This window comes from Nothoprocta perdicaria, unplaced genomic scaffold (genome assembly GCF_003342845.1).
Source record: "Nothoprocta perdicaria isolate Ctin4 unplaced genomic scaffold, notPer1 scaffold_195, whole genome shotgun sequence".
NCBI classification, from domain to species: Eukaryota; Metazoa; Chordata; class Aves; order Tinamiformes; family Tinamidae; genus Nothoprocta; species Nothoprocta perdicaria.
Window position 1 is genome coordinate 825,480 of NW_020455149.1, and position 13,506 is coordinate 838,985.

Genomic DNA, 13,506 nt, shown 5'->3' on the forward strand with positions numbered 1-13,506 from the left:
CTGAACTATGCCTGTGATGATGAACATGAAGYGAGTAGGTGCCTGTGAGTAGGTGCCTGCAAGCATCCCTCCCATGGGAGCTGGAAAGCTGGAGGAGGGCCAGGAGCAGTGAAGCAAAGGGTGACTCCCAGGGAACGGTGGCAATCCTGCTGAGCTGTTTACCAGCAGAGAAGCTCCAGATCCACAGCAAAGCCCCAGCTGTGGCCTCTCCTGAGCCCAGGCAATTGCGCTCAGGTGCTGCTGAGCATCTCTCAGCAACGGCCCAGGGCTGTGAGGCAGCTATAAATGTGCTGAGGGTACAGGAAGGAGGCTGTCTGTAAGGTGTCTGGTACTCATTGGAGCCCTTCTGCTTCTACAGGTGCCTCTAGCATGTTGTTTTTCTCTGGTTTAGGAGTTTAAGATGGAAAAGACTGAGGGGCTGACTGGAGTGTCTTGTTCTGTGAGGTCTGCTAATTTGGTTCCTGCGGAAAGGGCGCTGGTGGGCGGAGGAGAGGTTCTCTTGCAGGCTGGTTGTGGAGGAGAGAGACTGACTCCTCAGTTGTATCTGCCTCACACTATTGAAGTGAGAAGCAGACTCTGTTACATAAAGAGTAGCTGAATGGCCCTSTGTTGTTCTAGGATACTCTTTCTTATGGGGTTTAATCAAATACCAGCTCTGAGGGCTCTAGGCTTCTGTGTATGTGAGGGGAAGGACAGGCTGAGCAGAATTACCAACCTTGGAAGGGTAGTGGGCACAAGAGCAGTTAATGTGCCCATGTCAATAATGCTGTCCTCTTCTTCCCCTGACAAAGCAGGCCAGGGTCAGCTGTGTTTGCTTTCCTATGGTATAATGGATGACTGGGACAACAGCGATGACTTTATCCAGAAGCTGGACTTCTCCAGCTGTGGAGAGGAAAGCGAGGACAGAAGCCTCCAGGAAGAGGACAGCCTGAGCTCGAGCCCTCTGAGGAGCTGCGACCCACACAAGTGGTCCGGGAGCAGCCCCCTCCCGGCCACCCCCCAGAGGAAGCTCAGCGAGATCTTCCTCAGCAGGACTAAGGCCTGGGCCGGCCCTGCCCTGACGTCCTCTCCGTGCGTGAGCAAGAGCCGCGGCAACGTGGAGACACCACTGCACATCACCTGGAAAAAGCTGCAGCTCTGTGACACCCCCCACACTCCCAAGGTAAGGAGAGACCCCCCTCTGCAGCCTTGCTGGAGCTGGCCCCAGGCCCGGGGGATAAGTGGTCTCTGGGGAATGTGTTGACTCTCTTACCCTTGGTAGTCTGTTCCTCTTCTCTCCTTTTGTTTGTCTCTTAAAAATCTGGGCTGCAGGTGCCTTCACTGTGCAACTGGGATTCAAAAATAGAAACCTGTGAGTGGGCACAAATGCCCTGACTCCTCCTGAGCTGTTAGCAACAACTCACTGGCAATAGATAAGATGGGCTTAAGAACCTGAGCCTTACCTGTATTTTGTGTGTTGCTTATCTTTCATTTAAGAGGCTGGACTTGTGTGTCAGCTCTGTAGGAAACATGTGGTCACAGGGGGATAAATGCTTCCCTCTGAGTTTCTGTGACTACCCAAACTAATATTGAAATGGTATTGGAACAGGGATGGCCATATGCAGCATCAGCTGGCTGGAKGAGAATGCAAATATCATTGGGGTGTGAATTTTTGGTGGTGGATTTTTTTTTCCCTTCAGAAATGTGAAGGRGGAAAGTAATCCAAAACATGATAGCCAAGTAAATGCCCTGCTATGAGAGCTGGGCTGCTCTGTGGCTATAAAAACATAASAATATCTTGATCAGTGTGAAGGGAACCTCACAGGGTGAAAAGTTCTRGGTTCTGGGCTTTTTCTTTAGGAGGAAAAAAAAAGGGGGGGTATACTAAACATCCTGTTAAATTCTATTCCATCCCTTTGAAAGAAGCCCAACACAAACTGAAAAAGTGGACTTGTGTTTCCTAAATCTAACTGAARGGATTACACCATCATGGGAAGTAAGCAGGTTTTCATTACTGAAATCAAGACTGGTTCTCTCTCTGAAGTTGTGGCTTATCTTGGCAAAAGCTTGGAGCTGGTAGGTGCAATCCAATGACTTGTCTCCTTGGGAAGTTGGACTAGAAGATCTAGAGGTTCTTCCTCATCCTATTTTCTAAAACTGAAGCTTCTTTCTCAAAAGGAACTATTTTCTGGTCACTTTGCCAATACTGTATGAAGCTGCTTCTACAGACTTCCCCTCTGCTGATACTGCTTATTTCTGGGAAACCAAATGGGATCTGAGTGATGTCCCCTGCAGTTCTCCTGACAAAATTGTCCTCCCCAAGCTGATGTGATAGGTCCAGCTTAGTGGAGCTGGGTCTTCTCCATGAATGCAACTGAGTGTGTGGTGTCTGTGGCTCTGGAGGAGGGAGGGAAGCTGGTTCCCCTCAACTGCATTTGCAGAAATAGCTCTGCAAGCCTCACTCGAGTGAATGGGGAGTGGAGAGCGCCAGGAAGTGCTTGGTGAATAACCTAGCCCATTGTGGAAGGACAGCCAGCTGTCAGGGCTCAATTGGSATACAGGGTTATAATGGCTGCTCCCTCTAGCCTAATGGATGGAGCCAAGCTCTCCTTGCAAATATCTCTGTCTCTTTGTCCCTATGCAAATAGCTTTGTCTCTATTTATAACAGAGCAGATATTCTRTTCTGGAGAATAGAATATTCAGCAGTTCAGCAGCAACAAAAACATTTTGCTGTTTCATCTGCAACTCCTTTATTTATTTTCCACCCACTCCCTCTAATCCAGAGTCTGTTATCGAAGACGGCTTTTCCTTCATCTGGGACAAAGGTCCCGCCCAAAGGATTTCGACATCTGAGGTTTACTCCTGGTGCTGACTCGGATGACTCTACCCAAGCTTCTCATGTCAACATCAACCCCTTCACACCAGAGTCTTATCGACAAATGATTTTTCTTCCTAATGGCAAGCGGAAGGCCAAAGGAGAGCTGTAAGTGAACTTCCAAATAATGGATGGGAAGGAGCCTGTCTGAAGGGGATGAGGAATGAGGGAAACATTTAGTTTCTAGACTTCATTTGCTATGGATGAATTGGATTACTGGTTTTTCTTGGTGCAAACACTTGCAGGTATGTGAAGGTAATAAAGGAGGCATAATAAAGGAGGTAGCAGAACTAAGACCTTCTATCCCATTTTCTGRCCAATGGAAAGACTGTGGAGACTCAGTAGGCAACCTCAGTGTGGGAGGCCTTAGGGGGGAAATTTGAACCTTCTTCCCCACTGGGATGGGTGAACTGGAGTCTGGTTCAGTTGCACACATCCATAACTCAAGACTTGCAGATGTTTATGCATGTAACATAGTTAATAAGTCAGAGCTATTGCTGATCTGCAAAGGCTTTGGTCTGGGGTAACTGAGACATAAATTTAGTCAGGTACCTGAACAATGAGGCTCAGCTTCTTGCAGGACCCCAAACTCTAACAGAACAGACTCCCACCCAGAGAGTCCTTCCAAAGCGTGTTGGGGTKCTCTGCTTCTTGTTGGCAGCTGGATATGCCCCAGAGCTGAGGGGGTGAGCAGAGTGGTGCTACCAGATAATGCTCCCTTAGAAACAGTGCAAGTTGGTGTGTGGAGGCTTTCTGAACAGCAACAAACACTTCCTATCCTGGGGCTACRCTATTTAAGGCAAGAATTGGCACACAGTGAGTCCCTACTCCTCTATAAAATAACTATCTTGTCAAACTGTTAATTCTGATTTTTTTGAAAAATGCTTTCATAGCAAATCTCATTTGGATTGCTGTACTCAGGTGGTACATCTAGACATTCCTAAACTTCTGTTTTAGGAGAGATCCTGATCCAAGAAACCAGGTAAAACAGGAGCTACCTACCAAGGTGAGTGTCCTGCATAATCATCTAGACAGTAAGTTATTTGTAAAGATTTGGTTCTTGATTTTTTTTTCTTTCCCTCCTGTGATTGGAGTTTAAATCATGTCATCCTGACAGGATGAAGCCTGCCCTGGGCAGGAAGAAATCAAAGAGATGAGATGGAATAACTCCAGGCTTGAATGCTTTATGTTCTTATGAGTCAACAAGCTCAGAGGAAACTTGGTCTAGACCTAAGACTCTGAGAATTAATCCTAAAATTAATTCTAAAGCTCATCTATCTTGATCAGGAGGTCTTTCTAATGAAATATAGCACAATTCAGTGTTTGGGGGGGGGAAGTAATGTTATAACTGTAAATAGTGACATGAAGACAGATGTCTTCATGATTGGAAAAAGCAGGTGTATTCCTGTTCCTATTAACTGAGCATCTTTAACTGAGCATCTTTGTGAAAGGAACATGGTTTCCGTATTGCAGATATAGACACACCAAAAAACTGAAGTGCTCTCATGAATAAGTCCTGAGAGCTGAGTTTCATTTGCAGTATTTATGATGGTAAAGGTCTGAAATGAGACAGCAAATTCTTCTGCTCAAGGAGAATAAAGACTTTCCCTGTAGGTTTTGGCAGGTGAGCAGAGATGCTTCTGATTTCTTTGGGAAACTTTGAATAATATTGCTTGCTAGTTGACAATCCTGGCRCTCTTGCACAACAGCTGCCTCAGTAAACTGAGGTGCAGAGTACTGAGGTACTCATGGGAGGCTGGCAGAGGGGAGAATTTGGCTCTTCYTTGCAGCTGAGAGCAGGCAGTGTAAGTGCAGAGCTGCCCGTGCCCCAGTGTAGCAGGTTTGAATAATGTTGCTTTTCACCAGCTGGATATGGAGCCCCGTTCAAGTGAATGAACCCTGGCCTGAGGGGAGCAGCTGTGACTGCCCCTCTGGCTCCACAGGGAAGTCTGGCTGGTGAGGCTGGAAGAGCAGCTTGGTGCATCTGTGCTGGAGTGGCTCCTCACAGCTGGCCCTTTGCTGCTCTGCCCAGGTGGAGGGGTGAGTGGTGGTGGGATCTGTTCCTGCCCACCCCTCYGGGATGCCCGTGTGTCCTGGGGTCTAAGGGAAACCCAACCATAGCTGCTGTAGCTACAGTTCAGCAACTACTCAGTCCTAGCAAGAGTTGTGTGCTCTGATGCCAAGGGGTACCTGTGCCTTGCTGATAAAACTCCATGCTTGGACATGTTGGAGATGGTGCTTCCCAGCCCATGCTGGTGCTTCCTGCACCTTCCACTGCTCAGTGGTGCCAGAGCTGGGCTGCTGGCCCAGGCACCTCTGCCTCAGCCTGCCCTCTGCCTCCTGGTGAGATCTGGAGGCAGCTTCTGCAAAGCAAGCCAGGTGATTGCATGACTCTGTCCAGGTGAGACAAACACCACATGTTTTTCTCCTTTCAGCCCYTGATGTAGGTATTTCCCTATCTTAGAGCAGGTAGGTAGAATTGTTTGCACCTTGTATGTGTAAAATACTTGGATTTACTGGAAGAATAGTAGTACCCTCTAGCTGTGGAAAACCAATATTGCAGTGGTGCTGCCYTGAGGAAGGGAGCTACAACTGCACAGTAAACCTGTGCCACATCCAGGGCTAYTGCAGTTCTTTATAAGAAAGGCTCAAATAACTTCATATTTCTRTGGTTCAGGGCTGATAATAGGATAGTGCTCTTGATGGGTGAATACCTGTTTAATGAGTGCTTATTACTGCTCACAGGTGTAAAATCATGTGCTGGGAGGGGGTGCCTGTTTCTCAAGAGCTGTTAAGATGCTGTAAGATGTATCCTCCTTGTGAAACGTGGTGTGTGATGGGCTGCTCTCCCTGTGGGCTGACTTTGAGGACCGGCTCTTTTCTTGCTACCTCMAAGTTCCTATCAATTCTGCCAGCAGCTGTAGCAACTGCTTGTGTGGAAGCCACTGCGTAACGAGTGCCCATCGCTGCAGGTGATGGGAAGTCACTTGCTGCATTCTTGTGGGAGCACTTCATGCTCTGCTGCTTGTCTCTTGACCCATTTCCCCCACTGGCAAGGCATCCCTCCACAGGGGTTCAGCACCTCCTGTTTCCCCAGTGAACATTGCCAGAGCAACAAATAATCTTCCAGCTGTTCTGCAGCCTTTTAGATGTTTATGTGGAAAGTGGCACCCACGGAGTGGGGAAGTAGCTGGGAATACAAATGGATGCACTGAGGCTGGCTGATTTGCCAACAGCTGGTGCTTCYGAGCAGAGCTTGAGTCGGTGCGAGTGGCACTTGTGCCTGCAGCTTCAGCAGCCAGGATAAGGCTGCTCTTATGTGGCTGGGGCCACATTAAGCTGAGGTACCAAGCCTCCCTACTCCCCCATGAGCTCAGAACATGCAGTATTTCAAACCCCAGCTCAGCAAATGTTTGGGTAATGCCTCAAGAGTGTTCAAGAAGTTATAAAATACTGTCTTATGAAATATAGCTTGTTGTGATGGGTTTCTGTTTTCTTCCTGTTCTGATTTCTACCCAGTTCAGAGCAAGCAGTGAACTGAAATGAAGCTCTGAACTTCCCTAGCCATCTGATACATTCTCTATTCTTCTGTCCTCACTGGTTTCCCTAGCCATAGGGCTGGGAATTGAACAGGATTGCAAAGGGATGTGATGGGGTAGTCCAAGGAGGATTACATCCATGYAGCCAGCTAGGATATTGTTCTCTACTCCTTAGCTGCTCTAATTCTGTGGCTAGTGAGTCATGATTTTAAAAATAAAACCATCTTGATTTCCTTTTTTCCTGGGGCTTTTGATAGGTGACCAGAAAGAGCACCACATCCCTAAGGAGAAGGTGGTGTTTTGAAAGACAGACAGCATTTCTGCAGGCGTGTGTGGATGAATACATCCAGAACAGCAAGAAGGGCCAAAATAAGTGTCCTGCGTGGGCAAATGCTGTGCAGGTTTAGGAAAAAAATGACAGATTTTATTATCTGAATCTTTAAACTCACACTGCTGTCTCTGCTTCTGATGTGATCTTCTAGAGATACCCTCTGAAAGAGAGCAATATGGTTTCCCGCTACAAGAAGGAGTTCCTGGAACTGGAAAAGATTGGTGTAGGGGAATTTGGCTCTGTCTACAAGTGCATCAAGCGCCTTGATGGGTGTGTTTATGCCATCAAACGCTCCAAGAGGCCCCTGGCAGGATCTTCAGATGAGTGAGTGTGGTAGCTGGAAGCTGCTGGTGGAAATGATGGGCATGTTCTTGGGAGTTGTGATGGGGAAGGATGGAGCGTGGGTCTAAAGGTAGCTGAGTAAAACTGYTTGCTGTTACTCCCCACGTAACAGTTGGGTGGGTGAAGAAAGTTACTGCTTCAGACCAACTTAAAACAAATATCTGAGAAAGGCAGGAAGTTGCATGTATTGCTAAGTGATGCAGCTGCTTACCCGGACTGCTCTGACCCTTGCAGCAAGCCTGTTCTGAGGCAGTAACTGTCCAAGATGTAATCTGTGATACTTTGCTGTCCTACTGCCCAGCCAGGACTGCTCACATCTGCATTGTCCTTGTCCAGCTTCCATTGTGTCCCAAGCATGACACACTGGCAATCTTTGAAGCCCTCTATATGTATTCAGTGATTTATTCATTTTCAACAGCCACTCAGCAAGCCTGATATGGGATTCCTGAATGCTCTGCTCTTTCCTAAGCCGGGCTATAAAGCAGGGCTGTGCTCCGCTATGCGGTGGGCCGGCGGTGACGGCTCTTTCCGTGCTTGTTTCCGCAGGCAGCTGGCGCTGCGCGAGGTCTACGCGCACGCCGTGCTCGGCCACCACCCGCACGTCGTGCGCTACTACTCGGCGTGGGCCGAGGACGATCATATGATTATCCAGAACGAGCACTGCAAYGGTGAGAGCTGCGGCTGTGCCGGGGGGAGGCACTGGGGTGGCTGCAGCCGCCTTGGCTTGTACCAAAACAAGGGGGCTTTGGCATCTGGTGAAGCTTTGGTTTCTGATGGAGCAAACTGCGCTTGGGTCCAGACTTTGGGGAGAATCCAGTGATGGCTTCACAGCATTTGGATCAAGTGTCGCCTTAGACAGTGGCACTGTTCAGTGAATGGCCTGAAATGCGTGTGGGGGTTTTAGCACAGCTGCTCTGTGCTGGCTGCCCTGGGGACACAGTCCCTGTGCTGATGTTGCACTGCCTCTGAACCTGCCCAGGTAAAACCTGGTGCACGAGGATAAGTCGTTCAGGAGAAGCTGATCTAAGTGCAGTGAACTTTGGAAACAAGCCCCTTTTACTGGGGTGGGTGGTGATTTTTTTGAAGAGATGGTTTGGCTGAGATGAAGACACTTTTGCCTTTCATGTATTACTGTTGATTGGAAGGAAGGGCTCAATGGATGCAGAGGAGCAAAGCTAAATACTGGGATAAACTTTCCACTGATGCCTCCAAGCACGGGGTATATTTTAACCTGAGCTGGTCCCTGGCTATTCTTCCAGCTGGGCAACAGTGGAAAGGCCACATCTGGCTACTATAGGACCTTATGACAAACAATRTTTTGGTAACTCGGTTGCCTCTGTGATGATTGGTGGTAGCTGCTTTGGAGCAATGACTTAGGTCTGGTGGAGGTAACTGAAACATGGTGATCACTCCAGCAGTGTGATACCTCATGGGATCCAGTGGATAAATACCTGGGAACAAAGGAGGTGGTTGGGAGAGAGAAATGCCATGGTATTTGCTATTTCTGAAATGCCAGAACTTCCCTGCTTCTGTTTCAAATACTACACTAGYCAATGACAAATCTGTGAGTGGAAGCTTACTTTCCTTCCTCCACCATTCAGAAACCTGCCTTCTGCCTGTAAGCATGGCAAGAGTAATGAAGTCTTTTGTTTTCAATTGCTGCAGCATCCCTTCTATGCCAGCCTCTTGCACTGCAAGCAGAGCTGCTTTTAGTCTTTGGTAGACTGCTCCTAGACATTGGAAAGGCTGAAGCAAAAATCATGGTATCAAAGTTATCACTAGAGCATGAATGGTTGGTCTGGTCAGAGTCTGCCACTAATAACCCTTCTTGTGCTCTGGACAGTAAGAAGTTCTAGGAAACTCTTCCAAACGTGTTAGTCTATAAAATTTGTTAGGTCTCAAACTGKCTGTTTCCTCTTAGGTGGAAGTCTCCAAGATGCACTGTTAGAAAATGCAAAACTTGGACGCTATTTCCCAGAAGCAGAGCTGAAAGAAATCTTGTTACAAGTCTCCATGGGACTAAAGTATATCCACAACTCTGGTCTTGTGCACCTGGATATTAAGCCTAGTAAGTAAAGCTCTGTCCTCCTTTGCCCTCTGAGTGCTGCCATCTCAATGCCCAGTGTTGCCTCTCTCTACTGGAGCTGTCGGTGCTTTGATGGAGAGAGGGCCTTGTCCTAGAAGCTGTGTTTGTGATCTTGTCACCACTGTTGCTCTAAAGCTGAACCTTTTTCTATAATTGGGAGAGTGTGTGTGGTGTGTGTGTGTGTGTGGGGGGGGGGGGTTATTTTACTTCTGTCTCATGACGGTTGTAATCTGGGATCATGGGAACAATCGCTCTTGCACCAGGGAAGCAATAGGGTCACTAATGAGGACAGGGTCTTCCTTATTCCTTGCTGCCTTGTTGCACAACACTTGACCTTTGTATGTGACAACTGAAGTGAAAAGGGAATATTTATTTCCTCTGTATCTAGCTAGAGATATTAAGTTCCTGCAGAGAATAAAAACAAGCTTTCCTCTTTGTGCTGCTGCTGGGCATGTGGACTGCACTTTTCTCCCTAAAGTCACATGTGCTGTTCTCCCTAAAGTCACATCCAACCTCTTTCTTGCTGAAATTTTGCTTCTAGCTTGGAGATCAGAGGGAAAGATGGAGATTTTGATCGTATCAGGGTATTTTATGTATGAGACATCTATCTTCTAGGGGGTGCTGAAAAGGTACCTTGCCTAGAAAGTAGCCAAAGGGGCAGGAAGCACATGCSATTTCAGTGGCTATGCAGCTTACACCAGCTTAGCTGACAGGGTGGGAGGTTGAGCAAGTTGCCAGGCTGCTCCAGYGAGGTTACCCAAGTGCCACTTTGCTAAACTGTCTTGCAGGTAACATCTTCATCTGCCACAAGCTGGTGGTTCAGGGCCCAGCAGGGCAGGAGGAGAGTGACAGCGAAGATGAGTTCTCTTCTGGTGTGGTGTATAAGATTGGTAGGTGTTACCTGGCTTTAACTGGCTCGGCTTCAGAGCATCTCACTACTCTTTGATATAGCTCTGTTCTGGTGGCTAAGATGCTATTTGCATGGAAAACTCATAACATAGCCCTGAATACCTTGGTGCTAATTTAAAATCAGTATCTCTAAAGAGAAAAGTTTGGAAGGAAAAAAAAAATCATCTCCTTGTCTTCCAAGCTCAGATACATGAGTAGAGGCAGGTGTGCCTCAATGCCAATAGTGTTATATTACTTTTACAGAGCRGACTGATTTTCAGTGAGACCTATGTCAGATGTGTTGATCAGTCACTATTTCTCCCCTTAGGTGACCTTGGCCATGTGACATCGATAACAAAYCCCCAAGTTGAGGAAGGAGACAGCCGCTTTCTGGCCAATGAGATTTTACARGAGGTACAGGTGGTGGAGTGGAGTATAAGTGGGTGAGGCCAGCTCTCGTAAAATCACTAGTCTGTCATTCCTTGTGAAGAATCCATGAGGAATCATGGTCCCCTATGTCCCATTTCACTGCAATCACTGAGAAGACCACTTTGTGAAGAATAGTGCAGACAAGTGTCTGTAGCACACCTCATTAGTAACCCAAATATGAGGTTACTGTAGCTATTTCACCTGCAGGGAATGAATGGAACAAAAGCTTTATGTGGTGGGTCTCTTTCTACTTATCCAGCTGAGATGGAGCTGCGGGATGTGACCACTGAGGAATGTATGTATCCAGACCAGTGCCCTCTAAGTAGTGCACAGAGGTAGCAGGCACAGCTGCATATTACTCAGGCCTTCTTAAGCTCTCTTTTTAAGCTGGCTTTAGCTCTGAAAAGTGAGGAAGGCATAGGAGTATAACAAGCAACCTGGATGTGCTTACCTGTTCAGATATTGAACACTCAAGAAGGATTGTGCTACAAATGAATTTGGAAATAAGTGTGAGGTTTGGCTTCAGCTCAATGAGCCTAGTTTGCCTAGTTGTCGTGAGGGTTGTGTGTGTTAGGTGGTCCTCTGGATTTGTTGCTGTGTCCCTAATGTGGGATGCCAGCCCCCAAGGACTGGGGAAAATGGTGATGTGCTATTAGTGCTAACGATGATGCTACCAATGTTACTTAATATCAAGCTTTTTCCTTCTAAAAAGAATATAACAAGGGTGATGGCAATGTCACACAYATACTTGTTCAACTCTTCTTGAGCTGGCACCCTCCCTCCCATCTCTTAAGGGCACTAAGTTTCCCTCTCCACCTGCTCTTTGCAGCAATACTGCTACCTGCCAAAGGCAGACATCTTTGCCCTGGCACTCACGATAGCCCTCGCAGCAGGCACGGGGCCACTGCCTCACAACGGGGCCATGTGGCACCACATCCGCAAGGGGAACATCCCACCAATCCCTCAGAAGCTCCCCCACAACTTCCTGGAACTCCTGAAGGTGAGGAGCAAGCCTTGATAGGATGGGGACTTTTCTCCAGGGGGTATGTGGCAAGTAGAGTTAAGTCCTGAACAACTTTGCCTTGCAGCTCATGATCCATCCTGATCCAGTGAAAAGACCTTCTGCTACAGCCCTTACTAAACACCCAGTTCTCCGTCCTTCCCTTGGAAAGGCTGTGCAGCTCCAGCAGCAGCTCAACGTGGAGAAGTGTAAAACTGCCATGCTGGAAAGGTAGGACTAGGGCATAAAGGGGAGGAGGTGATGCAGGTCTACCTGGCTTGAATGCAGGGTGCTGGTGCTGGGGGTTGGCTGGGGGTCTCCTCTGCTGGTTCCTGGGCCTGGAACTGGGGGCACAAGTGCCACAGTGAGGACTTGTCCTGTTAAGGGTTTCCTGGCTCTGACTTGGCCAAATCGGGGCAGGGAACTTGGGTGCTTAATGTGACCACTGGTGGTAGAAAGTACTGCTACAACACGCAGCCCATCCCACCCACCTCAGAGCTGTGCTCTGCTCACGCGTGATGGGGCTTCCTCCCTTCCTTCCTTCTGTGCCCTCCCTGCAGGGAACTGAAAGAAGCCCGCCTGGCGCAGAGCCTCCTGAAGGAGCAGCCCTTGGGAAGCGCCAAGCTGCAGGAGTGTGACACGACTTCCAACCCGAGCGGCAGGCGCCTGGTGGGAGGCAAGAGCTGCCGCTCGTTCAGCTTCACGCTGGGTTACTGAGCTGCCCGCGGCCCCGTGGGAGCAGGGGGGCTGCACAAACTGATGCCCTGCACTAGCCCTCTCTTTTTGACCCACTCTCACTAGAGCTGAACCGTGTGATTTAAGAATATTGCCCTCCGTTGTAYCTGTTGGTTCTCTTTTTTTGTGTGACAAGTCTTGTTATAAACCAAACGTAGTTCTGCCATGCAAGGGGGAGAGAGCAGAGGAAACTCCACCCGTCTAGGTGGATGCTGGCAGTGATTTTTGTGCTCTCAGTGCTTTGGCCACTAGAGAATCTCTAGAGGGGAGACCGGTGCCTGTACAAGGCTGTGTCCTCCTGGAACTGAGGTTGTTTGTGACAAACATCTTGAACTACATGTGAGAGGACAGGCTTGTTRCACTGCTGTCCGAGTGGACAGAGGATGCGTTTAAAGTGGCAATTAATTGAGGGTGGACAAAAACAAAAGGCAACACTTTTCAAGGAGGCCTTTCTTGTGGAAGCTGAGGGAAGCTTCCCATCCCTTAGCTTCCAGCAACACACCCTAAATCGAAGGGGGCTTGCTTTCTTGCGGGGTGGCTCCTGGAGCCCCCCTGGGTGTGTTCAGGTCTGCGAGGCCTCCCTGGGATAACAGGGGAGGAAATAACTCCCCCGTGCTGGTAGCAGGGCCTGTCTCTTTCCTTGCAGTTTCTCACACACGGAGCAGTCTGTGCAGCGCGGCGCTTCCAGCCAAGGCGAGGGAAGGGCGAAGGACCTGTGAGATCTTGTTGGTGCTTTGCTTGCAGCTGCCCGTGTCAASTGTGCCTATTGCTATTTAATAAATCTCATCTCCCTGTTAAAGGTGACCAATTTGTCAGATTTTATGCCTAGCTGAATTACAGCTGCACACAGTGTGTAAGTAAAAGGGAGAGTGAGTTTAATACCGAGTAACTCGGCTGCTTTTGCTTTTATTGATGCTAGACTTGTTTCCATACGCTGGACAGTGACTTTTAAACTTGTAATCATACTCGACTGGAAGGCATGCCCTGCAAATAAAGTTTTTAATGATCACTTTTACTTCAGGCGTCTGTTGTTGTCCTCCTCCGTTCCCGCTCGGCCGCGGCGGGGCCGGGCCCAGTTCCGCTCGGGAAGGGCCGCGCTGGGCCGGGGTGGCCGTCCCCCCTGCGCGGCCGCCGTGTTGTGCCCGCCCGTTTCCGCTCTCGCTTCCCGTCACGGGTCTCCGGTCCCGCCCCGCGGGCGGGCTCCGCTGGCTGGGAGCTGGCGCGCGTTTCCCGCCGGAGCCGCCTCGCGCCGCTCTCCGCCGCTTCCTTTCCGCTTCCGGCGTTGCGCAGGCRGGAGAGGT

The 13,506-nt window shown here is 48.9% G+C and overlaps 1 protein-coding gene across 1 annotated transcript; it reads left to right on the top strand.

Moving 5' to 3' along the window:
• Positions 1–313: 313 nt before the first annotated feature.
• WEE2 (WEE1 homolog 2) lies at positions 314–13,217 on the top strand. Its single transcript, XM_026037286.1, has 12 exons — positions 314–358; positions 795–1,162; positions 2,764–2,963; positions 3,813–3,861; positions 6,877–7,049; positions 7,614–7,735; positions 8,989–9,135; positions 9,942–10,043; positions 10,370–10,455; positions 11,300–11,470; positions 11,559–11,701; positions 12,031–13,217. Exons 2-12 carry the CDS (start codon positions 830–832, stop codon positions 12,185–12,187), a joined length of 1,683 nt encoding a protein of 560 aa, XP_025893071.1. The 5' UTR covers positions 314–358; positions 795–829; the 3' UTR covers positions 12,188–13,217.
• The last annotated feature ends 289 nt before the right edge of the window (positions 13,218–13,506 follow it).